The sequence below is a fragment of the Pistacia vera genome, unplaced genomic scaffold, assembly GCF_008641045.1.
Source record: "Pistacia vera cultivar Batoury unplaced genomic scaffold, PisVer_v2 Contig210, whole genome shotgun sequence".
NCBI lineage: Eukaryota > Viridiplantae > Streptophyta > Magnoliopsida > Sapindales > Anacardiaceae > Pistacia > Pistacia vera.
The window spans coordinates 330,853-347,508 of NW_022196014.1; the positions used below are offsets into that span (position 1 = coordinate 330,853).

At 34.6% G+C, this 16,656-nt stretch overlaps 2 protein-coding genes and 1 long non-coding RNA gene across 3 annotated transcripts; 2 read left to right on the top strand and 1 right to left on the bottom strand.

Annotated features, from left to right (window-relative positions):
• The first annotated feature begins 3,821 nt into the window (after nt 1–3,821).
• On the top strand, nt 3,822–12,604 carry LOC116129288. The gene is made up of 8 exons (XM_031415031.1): nt 3,822–4,594; nt 6,248–6,349; nt 6,567–6,821; nt 7,351–7,476; nt 7,569–8,030; nt 8,887–9,013; nt 10,503–12,349; nt 12,560–12,604. Exons 1-8 carry the CDS (start codon nt 4,265–4,267, stop codon nt 12,572–12,574), a joined length of 3,264 nt encoding a protein of 1,087 aa, XP_031270891.1. The 5' UTR covers nt 3,822–4,264; the 3' UTR covers nt 12,575–12,604.
• A 7-nt stretch (nt 12,605–12,611) lies between these two features.
• On the top strand, nt 12,612–13,162 carry LOC116129289. The gene is made up of 2 exons (XR_004127884.1): nt 12,612–12,701; nt 12,825–13,162. It is a non-coding gene; the product is annotated as an uncharacterized LOC116129289 (long non-coding RNA).
• Nucleotides 13,163–14,822: 1,660 nt separating this feature from the next.
• LOC116129339 (putative phytosulfokines 6) lies at nt 14,823–15,607 on the bottom strand. The gene is made up of 3 exons (XM_031415082.1): nt 15,411–15,607; nt 15,281–15,342; nt 14,823–15,201 (listed from the first exon to the last, which is right to left on the bottom strand). Exons 1-3 carry the CDS (start codon nt 15,499–15,501, stop codon nt 15,088–15,090), a joined length of 267 nt encoding a protein of 88 aa, XP_031270942.1. The 5' UTR covers nt 15,502–15,607; the 3' UTR covers nt 14,823–15,087.
• Between the last annotated feature and the right edge of the window lie 1,049 nt (nt 15,608–16,656).

Sequence of the window (16,656 nt, forward strand, 5' to 3'; positions counted from 1 at the left end):
ATATTATATATAGTATATATAGATATATATATATATATATTATATATATATATATATATATATATATATATATATATATGTATGAAATTGATGATTTGATGTTAGTGATTAGTTTTTATATTAAGTCAATTTTTTTTGTTGATGTTGAATGTATAAACTAGGTCAATACGAATGTTTTTGCCACTAATTATTTTCTCAAATAAAAAAAAATAAAAACATATTCTGCAACTAATTTTTGTAGCAAAAAGTAATTTATCATAATTGGATTCACATTCAGCGTTTAAAATTATTAGCATTAACCACCAAATTTTGGTCACCAAAAGATACATTCGTCCACTAATAAATATTCGCGAAAACCTTTTGGATTCCACATTCAGCGTCTAAAATGATTAGAATAATCACTAAATTTTGGTCACCAAAAGAAATTCGTCCACTAATAAATAGTTGCGAAAACTTTGGATTCCATTCCATCTAAAATTATTAGAATTAACCACCAAATTTGGTCACCAAAAGATACATTCGTCCACTAATAAAATAGTCGCGAAAACCTTTTAGATTCCACATTCAGCTTCTAAAAGTATTAGAATTAACCACCAAATTTTGGTCACCAAAAGATACATTCATCTACTAATAAAATAGTTGCGAAAATCTTTTATGAAATTACCCTTACACCTTCAGCGTCTAATTTTTGTGGCATTCGCGACAAATTATTAGACACTAAAAGGTATATTTTGCAACTAGTTGATTAGTCGCGATACCATTTTACCAAATTACCCTTGAACAATTAGCGTCTAAGCGGGGGGACTATTTCAACTAGCAATTAGCGACTAATTTGCTAGTCGCCAAAAAAAAACTTTCCGCGTCTAACCAACAATTTAGATGCTCATACTTTCTGCGATAACGATTTTGCAACTACATGACGACTACGAAATTTAGATGCGCAAGAGATTTAGTGTCTAAATTTTACTTTTGGCATCTAATTTTGCTAGACGCCAAAAGCCATTTTTCTTGTAGTGGCACCGCAACAACAATACTAGTACAACTACAAACAAGTGAGCTCTTCATTTGTTTTACTTCTCGCCTTTCCTCTTCTTCCTCCATGAAAATCACTCTAAATCAATCCTGAGTCCTGGATGTGCTAGAGATTCTTCCCAAATTTCCCTCTCCACTTCTCTCAGTCGGAGATTAAGAAACAGTGGTAGTATTAAAAGTGGCCAAGCTTCACCCATGTTCTCGACTTCCAATGGCAAGAAACGTGGGTGTTCTTTTGAGAACCCTGAACCTTCCTCTCCCAAGAAACAAAAAATTATAGAAACAAGAAACAAGGCAAGAAAAATAAGGGCTAGATCCAAGCGTAAGAGAGGTTAGTTTTAGAAACGGGTGACCCGTGGGTCGACCCATACCCACACGGGTGGGTACGGGTCATGCATTTTCCTACCCGTTACCTACAGCTACCCAGCCCGCCTGTTTGCTAGGTCTACTATAATAGGGCCATGTTCTTTTTATATTAACACACTACACCCGAATTGGGTTATTCGTAGGGGTGAGCATGAGTAAAGGGTAGAACTGGAACCGGCAGGTACCCAGTAGGAACCAGAACCGACAAGTACCTAATAGAAACCGGAACCAGCCCGATTAGAGTCTGGTTTTGGTTCTAGAAAATTGGAATTGAGAATTCTCAGGTCCAGTTCCGGTTCCTATAGTACTGGAATCAAGAACCAGAATCGAGGTGCAGATACCCGGATAGGAACCGGGATTGAATTATAATTTTTGTAAACTATTGGGGTATATTTGTCAATTTTTTAAAAAGTAGAGAGGTAATTGAAATTAACCTGGGTACTCGAAACCAGAACCTATGTTTCAAGTTCTGATTCCAATTCTGGTTCCAAATCTTAGGAACTAGCATATTTCGGTTTCTTCAAAAAGTGCAGGGTACCTGGAACTGCTTGTCTCTAGTTATTCGAGAAAGTAAAGAAACAACATTCTAGCCCCTTTTACGTTTGCTCTACTCTCTTTGAGTTCTGATATTTTATATTATTTGTAATTATTGTACAACTTGAGCCACTTTGTTGACTAATGAGATATATAGATGTTGCAACTTATAATATTACATTGCATGGGATAGAACTATATAATATACCAAATATAAGTGTATGTCTGTTGTATTTTGTATCGTATTAAAAATATTTATCTAAATAATTCACTTAGTAATTTTTATAAAATGTTTAATTAATAATTTATTTTATTATAATAACCTATAAATATATAATATTTTTTAATTTAATATGAATTATATGATTTATCAAAATAATAATGTGACCATAATAATTAAAATGAAACTAAAATATATTAAATACAGTAGAACCTCTCTATAGTCATAATGTTAGGACCAATTAAATTTATTACTCTAAGGAGGTTATAATTTAATAGAGATGTAGTTACAAGAATTATTATTTTGATTTCTTATTTAATTATTGTTTTGATTTCTTATTTTATAATTCATGTTTTAGTAGTATTAGGATTTTAATTCATTGTTTTAGTAGCATTAGGATAGCACAGAAATGGATATCAAAAAGTCACTGTAAAATTGAGTAATCAGATTTGACAACTTCACTACACTGATCAAATGGATATTATTGTCTTCCTCAATAATTCAAATAAGCAATTAGTCGTGTATGTTTTAACTGAAGAAGAAATCATTACTAGAATTAGACAAGAAGAGGAATGAGATAATCTTGAGGATGATAGTACGGAAATACCAAAAATTTCATGCCAAGAAGCTTTAAACATACTTGAGAGTTAGAAATATTTTGGCTTCAACAAGAAGGTGTCCATACTGATAGCTTATTATGTACCCGCACGAGAAAAGATGTAGTAACAACTTTTAAGCATAAATCATTGTCCCAAACAACTTTAGATAAATATTTTATTTCATCTTAAACATTTAATGTAACATAACATATATTTTTTGCCATATACATATAATTATTACGATATAGAGGCAAGTTCTTTAAGACGGGACCTTAAAAAATTATAATTTATTACATTGTGAAATTTATTCTTTTTTATAACTGGTCCTAGTTGAGATTGAAAGTTTTTATGACTACATAGAGGTTATTCCTATATAGAGTATCACTATAGAGATGTTTCACTGTAAAATGATGCGAGGCATCTTTTCACTTTGTATTAAATAGTATAATATATATTATCAATTAATCAATTATAAAGTTTATACCACCACTGTACTATTTTCATTAATATTTAAGTTTATTATAATTTTTCCTTTTAGGTTTCCGTAAATAACCATTCCCTCTTAGGTATCATACATTAAAAATCATATGTTGTCAGTATTTCTTTAGAGTAATACTATACACACAACGTTTCTTATATAATATTATATAGCAAAATATGATTGGTTAATTTTAATTTAAAAGTAAGCTTTTACCCAATAATCTTTTGTCGTATAATATTGTATGAGAAATATTGTACGTGTAGTATTATTCATTTCTTTAAGGTTATACGGTACTGTTTAATTTAACTAATTAAATGTAAAATGTATTTTTATAAGGATATTATTGTTAAATATTTTTATTCGTGGTCTTGGTGAGGTGGAATTAAACGTCTCTCACGGTGCCTTGAATCTTGATAGAAGAGAAATCCTTGACTTGCGCTGCCCTTGACAACTGGGCCAACCCAACCATAATAATGAAGTCCACATGCTAACCGAGCCCAACCCAAACTAATCCAAATCCTTGCCTGTCGCTCAGACTCTCTCGCCTCCCCACCCCAAGAAAAATCAAACGCTCTCTACATTGCGCCTTTCATTATTATTATTATTATAAAAGGGATGATTTCTCCACTTAATCGAATCAATAAACAAAATTTCTTCTCACTCTCTTCTTCTTGTGTTTCTTCACACTCTATCCTCTCACTCTAATTTCCCAATCTTGCCCCAAAATTTCCCTTCAATCCTTTCGCCTCTTGTAATTTTAATCTTTTTTTTTTTAATAATTAAATTATCTTCTCTGTACATGTATCAGGTTTAGGGTTTTATCTTGATTTTCTTTGTATCTATGCAAACTAGGTTTTAGGTTTTGTAATTTTTTTCTATTTGACAGATATTGTACTTTTATTTTATATTTTCTTGAATTGATGATCTCTATGTAATGATGAGAAGAATAATAAAGGAGAGTTTATTAGAGATTTAGATGAATCAGGGTTAGGGTTCTTTTTTTGTTTTATTTTATTTTGCTATTGTATTTCAATGGAAATGGAGAATCCGCGTAGATCATTCGATAGATCGGGTTTAGTTAAAAAACCGCGATTAACGGAAGATCCGACCCGGAGTTTTACTCAGAGACCCGCTGTAACTCAAAGATTTAGTACAAGTAGGGATTCGGAGGTCGATGAACGAGCTGGTGGCGCGTATCAGCCACAGCAGCCGCACCAAGAGCTGGTGAGCCAATACAAGACGGCGCTAGCCGAACTGACCTTCAATTCGAAGCCGATAATAACGAATTTGACTATAATTGCCGGCGAGAATGTTCATGCCGCGAAAGCAATCGCGGCCACGGTCTGCGCTAACATTCTTGAGGTGAAATCCCAGTTTTATTGTAGCTGTTTATCTCTTCCATTGTTGTTTGAATTGAATTGTACAGAAATTATTATTGCGATTAAAAAGGAAAAAAAAAAAAAAATCAGTGTTACTGCTTTAATCTTGGGTTTTTAAGTGAAATAGAAGATATATAATTGTAACTGTAAAGGGGGATCAATGGAATGTTCTGGGTTTTGTAGAAAGTGTTTGCATTGGATGTGGAATTGATGATGTATTTGCAAATTTGAAGCTTTTGAGTTCAATTTTGTGCAAATTAATTCAAGTGCTTTTGTGCGTTGATGTGATTTTTGGAGTTGTATCCGATGTGAGGATATGAAGGAAGATGTGCGGTAATGTGTAAATGTGTTAATCTCTAATTGATGAATTATATAAGAGATGAGAATCATGAGGACCGGTTTCAAAATGCATTGAACCAGTTATCTTAAACCAGTTATTTGATGGGTTTAATTTCATCTATACCACGGTTATGTTCTATTTGTTGTAGATATGCTTGAGTTTGCACGCAAAGAGCCAGCGCTTCATAACCATGTGGTTATTGTATAATATGAGTTGTTCCAAGTTCAGCATCTGATAAAAGTTATTACATTATATCAATTTTGATTTTCTACTAAATTGTGATGTATGTTATTCTCTTGTTCTTCCCCCACTCCTCAATTTGAACTCCCATGAAGCAATGATCCTTCATATGGTCTGATATTTTGAAGACAGCATAAGAGGCACTTTTCTTTGGTTTGTCATTTTCATTATCTTGTATAGGTTCTCTAAGTTTGTTGGGTAATTCATTCTGTCAAATCTGAAGGCGAGATTTACTTCATGATGGAGAGATATGATTGAACCTAAGATAGTATTGTTCTTTGTGATGTTAGCTGACATGCATCAATCCTGATCAATTTGTTGTGGGGGCACGACACCGTGGAAATGGCTTTTGTTCTTTTCCATAATTTTTCTTCTAAACTCTCCCCTTTGCTTTTCTTCAAAGAACTATCAGCAAAAGTTTTCTAGGTCTGCTGGAGGTTGATATTTTAGCTTCAAACGTTAAATTATGCATGGTGCCAGAGGGGAGGACCTTTGATACAATAATTGTTAATATTTTGTACATGGCTCTGTTTAAAGTGTATTAACTGCTGTAGAAGGAAGAGACTGAAGTGACGTAGCTGCTTTAGAAGAAAGAACAAGGAGATGATACAATGGAAAAATATTTAACCAAAGCCAGTTGCAAGGAAAAAACAAGTTTTATTGAGAGGAAAAAGGGATTCATAGACTGTGCTTTGAAAATCAGTTTAGCAGGCGATGCTGGGGAGTTAGGAAACTTAAACGATTTGCTCTATTGTGATGAATGTTCTACGCATTGTGATTTTTTGTTTCTGATTATTGATGAAAAATCTTTAATTAGTTTATGTTTATGTCTGAAACATCAGAACTCTACTATATCTGGTTTCATGTTATTTTTAGAGAAACATTGCTCTTTAGTAACTCTATCCAGTAGCTGGTTTTGATTTTCTTTCTTTCTCTTTGAGTTAGGGGTTGGATTCAGGGATTCTTATTTGGAAAACCTCAGTATAATATACACTTATTTTGTTTGAAGAATTCTGGTTGTAGCGTATCATATCTGATTATAAAAATTACTTGCAGGTTCCCAGTGACCAAAAGCTGCCGTCTCTCTATCTTTTAGATAGTATTGTAAAGAATATTGGAAGGGATTACATAAAACATTTTGCTCCCAGACTACCAGAGGTTAGACATTATTTTTCTTTGTGTGATGCTGTTCTTCTGGTCACAAGTTTCAAATTGGATTAATCAATATAAATTGCTTATCTATCCAAGTTGTTTATATTAGTAAAAGGTGTGCCCCTGAATTGCATCAATGATATGTTTATCTGCTGTTGAGTTGCTTGAAATTCATTTATATATTTCCCGTTAGATGTCAATTTCATTCTTTCTGGAACTCTAGGTCTTTTGCAAGGCTTATAAACAGGTTGATTCTTCTGTTCATTCGAGTATGCGGCATCTTTTTGGAACTTGGAAAGGAGTTTTTCCTCTTCAGACCCTTCAGATGATTGAGAAAGAACTTGGCTTCACTCCTATGATCAATGGTTCATCTTCTGGAACAACATCCAGGCCTGATTCACAATCACAGCGACCACCACATAGCATTCATGTGAATCCTAAGTACTTAGAAAGGCAGCGCCTTCAGCAGTCAGGCAGGGTAAGTGGAATTGCAAAATCAATTTTTTTGCTTGTGGAACCATGTTATTCTCCATTTGTTCCTGACCACATTTTAATTGTTTTCCCCCTTTTTTCCTGGATATTCATTAAATTTAAAAATTGAATAGTGTTTATGATCCACAGTGAATCACTTGTATGTGTCATAAAGTTTTTTTGGGTCATGTCATGACTGATCTGGGGATCAATTCTATGCATGTTAAAAATGTAGTTGCTTTATGGCTTACCAAAGGCAGCTGATAATTTTTTCATCAATTAGCATGTAGTAAACATCTACAATAGTTGTTTTTTTTTAATTGATTGGATACCATCATTATCACTTGGATGTAATCAAGATAGATGACTGTTTCTATCCTTCCTAGGAATCTTTTTGTGAATTTTTTACCAGATCATAATTGTACTGTTTTATCCTTTTCTTGTTCCTTGACTAATTTCTTTCACTCGGTATTTAATATTAATCTGAAATATTTTTGACTAAATTCTTTCTGTTTTATTGGTTTTACGTGAGGAAGGCAAAAGGAATGGTTAATGACATGACTGGGCCTATTGCCAGCACAACTGTAGATGCTGAGAAGCCTGAGAGGTCATCCAGCATCAGCACCAGCAGGCCATGGGTGGAACCTTCAGTCAAAATGCATGTAAGGGGAGTAGTTCATGTTTTCCTATTTTATATATGTGTGTTGAGTAATTATTTTGTTTTTTGGGTCTCATGATATACTAAACTTTTCAGAGCTTTCAGCATTCACACAGAGATGCACTAAGTGAGCCTATTCATGAGAAGAACGTTGGTACAGCCTATGGAGAATACGAATACAGCTCTGATCTTTCGCAGAATTCTGGCTTGGGAATTGGAAGAACCACTGGAAGGGTTATTGATCAAGGAAATGACAAATCTTGGGGTGGAGTTGGTAGCAACATTGCAGAGACAATATCTGGCCAAAGAAATGGTTTCAATATCAAGCATAGTTTTCCAAATTACTCAGCTTCCAAATCTGCAAATGCTGATGCGCATCTGCAGCCAACACAGAAGATAGCAAGTAGAAGCAGCAGTGGCATGTCTAGTAGCTGGAAAAACTCTGAGGAAGAGGAGTTTATGTGGGAGATGCACTCAAGATTATCAGATAATGATGCAGCCAGTATTCCTATCAATTCAAGGAAGGATCGTTGGACTCCAGATGATCCAGAAAAAATGGTAATCTTGGAGGATTAGGATTCTAGAAACTGAGTTCTTACTTTCTGACTTCATGTTGTATATGAAAATCTATTCCTCAGCAAGAAAAATAATTTCTAGAAATATTTGGAGGCGAATGATAGAATTGAAGTCCCTTTGAATGAATGTCTTCTTCCAGTGACTCATATTTTGTTTCAGGTCCCTTTATAGTATTAGTCATAGGATTAACTGAAAAAGTAACGAGGGCTGTCAGACATTTACCGCCAAGAATAAATATGCATGTAGGTCTTTTTCCCATTCTTTCCCCTTTAAGTCAAAAACCCTCTCCCACGTTAACCCTACCTTGAAGTTATAGAGACTTGTGAATGCTTTGTTCATTGATGTGTTTCTCCATGTGGTGGTTAGAGTATTACATTAGGTGCAACATATATTCCTGTGTCAAAAACATGCTAATAGCCTTATATATATTTATTAGTTGCTTCAATTGAACCATTTCAGTGGTTATGGTTTATATTGACTTTATACGAGTGTACTGCATTTAATCTTTTATGCCATCTTGGATCAGGTTATATAAAGAAACGCTATCTGGCCTTACAAGAAAGTCCTCTTCTATCTTGAGGTGGCTTGTTATTGTGAACTTCTTTTTATCAGAATAATTAGTTTGTTTGTAATCCTTAACTGTTATGAGTGGGAAAATTTTGGTAAGCTATGTATGTAGGGTACCTAATGTATTTTACTCCATCTGTGATTTGGGGGTGACATTGGTTCTTTTCTATCTGATTTGCCTATTCCTTGTGATGATTCTGCTCCCCATTTATACAAGTTATGACTGATTTTTTTTTTTTTTTTTCTGGCTGATCGGTGTTATCTGTTGCAGGAATTTGAAAATCGCCTCCAAAAGCCACAAAATGTGCATGATGTTGGGTCAAGGTTTGAAAGAGAAACTGCCACTGATTCCCTTTCTACTGAACAGAAAGATCAAGCAGCTTATGGGCAACGGAAATCTACAATNTATTTTGTTTTTTGGGTCTCATGATATACTGAACTTTTCAGAGCTTTCAGCATTCACACAGAGATGCACTAAGTGAGCCTATTCATGAGAAGAACGTTGGTACAGCCTATGGAGAATACGAATACAGCTCTGATCTTTCGCAGAATTCTGGCTTGGGAATTGGAAGAACCAGTGGAAGGGTTATTGATCAAGGAAATGACAAATCTTGGGGTGGAGTTGGTAGCAACATTGCAGAGACAATATCTGGCCAAAGAAATGGTTTCAATATCAAGCATAGTTTTCCAAATTACTCAGCTTCCAAATCTGCAAATGCTGATGTGCATCTGCAGCCAACACAGAAGATAGCAAGTAGAAGCAGCAGTGGCATGTCTAGTAGCTGGAAAAACTCTGAGGAAGAGGAGTTTATGTGGGAGATGCACTCAAGATTATCAGATAATGATGCAGCCAGTATTCCTATCAATTCAAGGAATGATCGTTGGACTCCAGATGATCCAGAAAAAATGGTAATCTTGGAGGATTAGGATTCTAGAAACTGAGTTCTTACTTTCTTAATTCATGTTGTATATGAAAATCTATTCCTCAGCAAGAAAAATAATTTCTAGAAATATTTGGAGGCGAATGATAGAATTGAAGTCCCTTTGAATGAATGTCTTCTTCCAGTGACTCATATTTTGTTTCAGGTCCCTTTATAGTAGTAGTCATAGGATTAACTGAAAAAGTAACGAGGGGTGTCAGACATTTACCACCAAGAATAAATATGCATGTAGGTCTTTTTCCCATTCTTTCCCCTTTAAGTCAAAAACCCTCTCCCACGTTAACCCTACCTTGAAGTTATAGAGACTTGTGAATGCTCTGTTCATTGATGTGTTTCTCCATGTGGTGGTTAGAGTATTACATTAGGTGCAACATATATTCCTGTGTCAAAAACATGCTAATAGCCTTATATATATTTATTAGTTGCTTCAATTGAACCATTTCAGTGGTTATGGTTTATATTGACTTTATACGAGTGTACTGCATTTAATCTTTTATGCCATCTTGGATCAGGTTATATAAAGAAACGCTATCTGGCCTTACAAGAAAGTCCTCTTCTATCTTGAGGTGGCTTGTTATTGTGAACTTCTTTTTATCAGAATAATTAGTTTGTTTGTAATCCTTAACTGTTATGAGTGGGAAAATTTTGGTAAGCTATGTATGTAGGGTACCTAATGTATTTTACTCCATCTGTGATTTGGGGGTGACATTGGTTCTTTTCTATCTGATTTGCCTATTCCTTGTGATGATTCTGCTCCCCATTTATACAAGTTATGACTGATTTTTTTTTTTTCTGGCTGATCGGTGTTATCTGTTGCAGGAATTTGAAAATCGCCTCCAAAAGCCACAAAATGTGCATGATGTTGGGTCAAGGTTTGAAAGAGAAACTGCCACTGATTCCCTTTCTACTGAACAGAAAGATCAAGCAGCTTATGGGCAACGGAAATCTACAATGTGGCCCTTGAAGGAATCACACTCAGAAGGCTATTCTGCCACCTTTGTTGGGTTGCCTACAAGCACAAGTTCTTCTCTGGCCAGGATGGGAGGTCGTCCATCTGTTGGTTCATCTCATAGTGGGGCCTCAGGTTTTGGGGTTTTGTCAAATTCAGCGGTGGGATCTACCGGAAGCTTGGGGCAACAAAGGTTTCAGTCTGCAAGAGCTGGATCACCCTCTGGACAGTCAGCCATGCTCCAGCGTCCTCCATCACCTTTGTTACCGGCGCATCATCCCCATCAAAACTTGCAAAATTTGTCTGAGCAGGACTATCCTCATGTTCAGTCCCTGCCTAGACCTGATTTAAAAGCATCTCCCTTCTCAGGACATTTAAACAGTGGGCCTATTAGCCGCTCTAGTAAGGATTCCTTATCCGTGCTGCATTCTAATAGTCACCTTGGTAACTTGCAAAAATTTCAGCCCCAAGACTTGAAGGGTTCATCTCCTGGAGGCTCTTCTTTTCAGCAAAGCCGTCACTATCCTCTTACACAGCCACTGCAGCCGGATCCTAAGCAGCCTGAACCTTCTGGTCTGTCTCCAAAGCCACTTCTGCGTCAAGTTTCTAATTTTGGAACTCCCTCAACGATTGGAAATGCATCTGATCATTCAAATACTCTTGATGGAGAAACTTCAGGACAATCAAGCACGAGTACATTGTTAGCTGCTGTCTTGAAGACGGGTATTCTTTCTAACTCGATCACTAGTGGCCTAGCTAATCATACTTTCCAGGACATGGGACAAATGCCATCACAGTCAGATATTCAACCCCCTCTGCCAAGTGGGCCTCCACCTACCCTGGTTACCTCCTCAGGACCCAGGGCTGTGTCAGGAACTTTTTCAGGTCCTGCTTCCCGTGATAAGTCATCAGCTTCAGCAAATGGTTCCCATGGAAAGGTAGAACCACCACCACTGCCACCTGGTCCTCCACCTTCATCTCTTGCGGGTAGTACATCAACACAAACTTCCAATGTTGAAAGCAAGTCTTCAAACCCTATTTCAAATCTGTTGAGCTCATTAGTTGCAAAGGGTCTGATATCTGCATCAAAGAATGAGTCACCATCTCTCTTGGCACTCCAAATGCCCACTCAGACACAGAATCAAAGCCCAGGGGTCTCTTCCAGTAGTCTTGCACCAGTGTCTTTGGTTCCAAGTTCATCTAGCATTCCTCCAACTTCCGTCATGGATGAGGCATCTTTTCCAGAACCTGCTGCTGAAAGTTCGGTTGCTGTACCTCAGTCCACTTCAGTGGAGATGGAAAATCTCATAGGTTTGGAGTTTAAGACAGATATAATCCGTGAATTTCATCCAACTGTGATCAATAGATTGTTTGATGACTTACCGCATAGCTGCAGCATATGTGGTCTTCGACTTAAACTCCAAGAACAGCTTGATAGACACTTGGAGTGGCATGCTTTAAGGTGGTCTGGACCAGATGCTGTAGTTAGAAGGAGTTTTTATGCGAGGTCAGATGACTGGGTTGCTGGGAAGGCAGGACTTCCAATAGGGTTTGAGTCTTCCATTCTGAAAGAGTCTGGTAAAATAATGGACAAGGGTGAGCCTATGGTTCCTGCAGATGATAATGAATGTGCATGTGTTTTGTGTGGTGAGCTTTTTGAAGATTATTATGATCAAGAAAGGGATGAATGGATGTTCAAAGAAGCGGTATATATGACTACCCTGATCAAGGACGGTTTGGCAGAAACAAAAGATGAGAGTGCTGCTAAGGGTCCCATAGTTCATGCAAATTGTATATCAGAAAGTTCGTCTCATGACTTGGGACTTATTAGTGGGGTTAAAATGGTTAGATTCTTGACTTTAAGATTTCAGCGAGTCTTGACTTCCAATGTCTTATTCCTGCATCTTTGATTGGACCTGGCATTTTATGTATAACATGTGTAGTGGTCAAACTCACATATTCCTTTCTGTTTTTCCTCATCTTCATCACCTGATTTTCCCTTTCTTTTTTTTTAATTTTTTTAATTTTTTTAATTTATTTTTTTTTTATTATAGGAAATGGATACGTAATGCGTTAAGGTGAGAGAAACCATGGAAGTGCTGGCTGTGATCACTAGAAGCTGAATTCAGGTTTTCGTTAGATAGCTGAAGTGTGCATGGTCCTTTCATGCTAATTTTGTCATGCCCCAGAATGGTGGTGAGAGCATCTACACGTGCTGCCGTCTTTTTTCTTTTTTCTTTTTTCTTTTCTTTTCTCTTTTTTTTTTTTTTTCTTTTTGTTTTTTAATTTATAATCTGATAAAATGCATATAAATGCCAGATAGTTTTCATCTCGACTCTCTTCGCTAATGTGGTTGATGTGTTCTTTTATAATATTCATCTTTTACCAAAGCGGGGTTGCACTGGGTACCGGCATTTAAACATGAGGCAAAGCACTCTGATCCATAACCATTCAGCTTCAAATTGGCGGATGGGAAGATTGTGCACCATTAAAATATTTTATGTCTCCTTTTTCTTTTCTTTTTCATGCTTCACTTTTAATTGGTTTATGTGGATGTAGCTTTTGTAGTCGACCACTGTTTTGAGTTAAATTGTTTGGAGACAATGATGGTTTATGCTATTTACTTACCCCGCATAAGAGAGTAACATTTTCTTCTTGATGGGTGTGTTATTTTTCGGGTGCGCTTATATTATATAATTTTTTATTAATTGAAAAATATTTCACTTAAAAAATTATTGTGAATGTTTATAGAAATGTATTTGATTAGTTTGAATAAATTATATGTTTGGTTAAGAGGATAAATAGGTAAGAATGTTATATAGATTATTAAATTATCTTCTTTTTTAAATATTAATATAATATTATTTTTTAAATCATTTATTTTAATCCCCTATATGTGGAATTTTGTTAAAACATTTTAGACATAAAATTTTAATTTGTAGCAAAATCACTTTTACCTATCCTAAGCCATTGTCGTTTGTCAGTCACCATTGTCGGTAGTCAACAAAATGGTGCACGATTGGTCGTATATGGTCGATCATGTGTCTACAAAACCATTTTTTAGCTATGGATCACAGATTCGTGGTCGTTTCACAGCCATTGTTTTAAAACCCGACCTGTTGTCAGACTCAATATGGTGATTGGGTCACGAGTTAATCAATTTAACTAGTTGGACCAATGATGTCAACGGTTCAATCGGTTGGATCGATGATGTCGGTAGTAATTTTATTTTTTTTAAATTGTCAATTAATCCCTTAAATTTCAGTATATAAAAAATAACCCTAAAAATCTTTAATTAGTCTTTAAATTTTTTTATTTATTTCAAAAATACCCCAAAAAATTACCAATTAATCCCTAAACTTTTGACATATCTCCAAAACACTCTTAAAAAATTCAATTAGTCCCTATAAATTTGAAATATTACAAAAACCCCCTAAAACCTGAATCAGATTGGAGAAGTTGCCAGGTCCTTATCCGATAGGCCAGGTTTTAAACAATGTTCACGGCCACATCTAGCCGTTTTTGGTCATATATCACAGATTCATTGTCGAAAACAGCCTTACCAGGCACTACCGGTCAGATCCTACCGATCGTGCGCCATTGTGGCGATTGACGTCAGCAACTGGTGGTGGTCTTGGGTGATTGAAAGTATTTTGTTAACTTTTAAATTTTTTTGTGGTTTGGGTGTTTTAGCTAAATTCTCAAATGTAGGGGGGCTAGGAAATGGTTATTTGGTAGACATTTGAGGGAAATTATATCCGAAATGATATTTAATTAAGGGCAAAATAGGTATAAACATCTGATTATCTGGTAATATTTTAATAACATCTCAAGAGGAGGGTATCGGATTATCGCCTACATTACTAACAGTAAACATTATTTGCAATAAAAGATATTCATAATATTTTATTACTTGCAAATCAAACAACAAAATTGTACAAAATAAACGAAGATTACCTTCATTATCTTATATAACTCGATCCAAACGCAACCCCTTTGGCGTTTGCTTTTTGGTTCATTTGTGAGCAAAAAATTATGTGCATGAAGCTGAAGATGTGAATTGTAGTATACTTGGATCTTTCCTTGGACAATTTCATTTACTTGTATTGTGCCAAGGCCCAAAACCTAATACTTTTCAATTAACAAAAACACATTGATTTTTGTATTGTTTATGGAGGAGTCTAAAGAGTGCAAATGGATTCAATTTGAGGTTAAAACTTACAAAATTGAATTCTGAATCTGGGTTTAATGATTTGCTGAGGTACCCAATAATGGAATACGTCAATCCTGAATCTCGAAGACAAGACGACCAAAAAGTGTAGTCAAACCAAAGGTTTTATTATTTTGTTTGATAAACAATTCCTCTAAGTCCCCTATTCTATGGTAGTGGTCAGTCTTTTTCTAATTCGTGACTCTTCATTTTCTTAACAAGATGATGGTAGTAACATTCATAGTTTGAGTGGATTATGTATTACATACAATTTCATATTTAAACACAACTTCTCTACAAAACACTCTTTTTTTTTATTAAGGGAGGTTTTATGATGAAACTCCAGTACATATTCAAGATTAATTCTTCAACTCAAGGCTTGTTATGTTGGGTGTAAATATAATCCAAGTGAGCTTCTGCAATCATCCTTCTCTTTAAGCATTCCTCATCCTTTTCATCACAACCCTCCCTCTCTGAACCCATCAGCTACACAAATAATAAAAATTACCCATTAAGAATTATAACAACCATCAGAAATCAAAATCACTAATAAAAAAGTTACTACCTTCATGAGATCTTCAGTAACCTCTTTGAACGTAGTTGTATGAAGCTTCACCTCCTCTTCACCTGTAAATTGATGACTTAAAATCTTACTGAAGATGTTAAAAAAGTAAGCTACCAAGAATAGGAGGTACCTTGTTTTTGTGCAAGTGAACGTGCAGATATTGAGTGGGATAATAGGAGAAAAAAGATGAGAAATACATGAAAACTCTGCTTCATAGTCATGAATAATGATTATGAGGTAAAGAAAGAAAGAAGATTATTGTAAAAACTGGTGGTGGAGATGAGTTGTATAAATAGAGCATGAAAAACATGGAATGGGAGTTACAAAATACTTTTCTTTTGTTTTTTGTGCAGGCACCCACTACTTCTCTATCCCTTTTTTGTTATGCGATAAGAGAGAATCATACCACAGTAAAATTTCTTTAATAAATATATAAAAAAGAGTGAATGACAATTTCCCACCCAAGGTTTGTCCTAATTACTTTTTCCACCCATATTGAGAGAAAAAAAATTCCCACCCATCATCAATTTTCGTCAATACCATCACCTGACGGAGATAAAACTATGAAAAGACTAATACTTTTTACTATTTGACTTTATAATTTTTAATTTGGCTAAATATTTTTTCCCACCCAAGCTTTATTAGATGTATTTTTCACCCCTGGTTTGGTTTATATTAATTTTAGGGTTAATAAACTTCTAAAAAAATTAAAAATAAATTCAGTTATTAAAAGTTTAAAAAAAATCAAAAATAAAATAATTAAAAATTTTGAAAAAAAATGAAAAAATAAGTTGGTCGAAATCACACTTGACTAGGTACGATTCTGGCCAACTTTTTTTTTTTTTTCAGTTTTTTAATTTTTTTAATTTTCATAATTTTTTATTTTAGATTTTTCTTATTTGTTTACATTTTTTCAGTTTTTTTGTTTGGAAATTATATTTTTATATAATTTCATAAAATATATACAATTTTAACGAAATATTGTTTTATAGTTTTATAAATATTTAATTGATAAATATTATTATAATTTTTAAAAATAATATACACAATTTTAAAATTTTGTTAGAAACACATGTACTTTAAAAGTGGAACCTCTATTGTAATTATAAAAATTAAAAATAGAGGTTTAAATGGCTAATTTCCAAGTTGGTGAAGGTAATTGTTGTGTTTGAAATTTAGTTTTGTAAGTAACATTGACCCTATAATATATGTTGTGTAAACTCACAATAATGTCTTTTTGCTGTTAAAGCTAACGTCTGAATTTAATTATGGGTGGAAAAATGTTTTTTTCAAAGTTTATGGGTGGGAAAGTAATTACGGCAAACTTTGATGGGAAAATGCATTCACTCTAAATAAAACCCACTAATTATCTCTAT

What these genes read in the sequence shown, in the direction of transcription:
- LOC116129288 (XM_031415031.1), top strand. Translation starts at nt 4,265, where the DNA reads ATGGAAATGGAGAATCCGCGTAGATCATTCGATAGATCGGGTTTAGTT. An exon ending in TCTGCGCTAACATTCTTGAG is followed by an intron (nt 4,595 to 6,247) that starts GTGAAATCCCAG and finishes AATTACTTGCAG; the next exon opens with GTTCCCAGTGACCAAAAGCT. An exon ending in TTGCTCCCAGACTACCAGAG is followed by an intron (nt 6,350 to 6,566) that starts GTTAGACATTAT and finishes CTGGAACTCTAG; the next exon opens with GTCTTTTGCAAGGCTTATAA.
- LOC116129339 (XM_031415082.1), bottom strand. Translation starts at nt 15,501, where the DNA reads ATGACTATGAAGCAGAGTTTTCATGTATTTCTCATCTTTTTTCTCCTA. An exon ending in TTCACTTGCACAAAAACAAG is followed by an intron (nt 15,343 to 15,410) that starts GTACCTCCTATT and finishes ATCAATTTACAG; the next exon opens with GTGAAGAGGAGGTGAAGCTT. An exon ending in TTACTGAAGATCTCATGAAG is followed by an intron (nt 15,202 to 15,280) that starts GTAGTAACTTTT and finishes TTATTTGTGTAG; the next exon opens with CTGATGGGTTCAGAGAGGGA.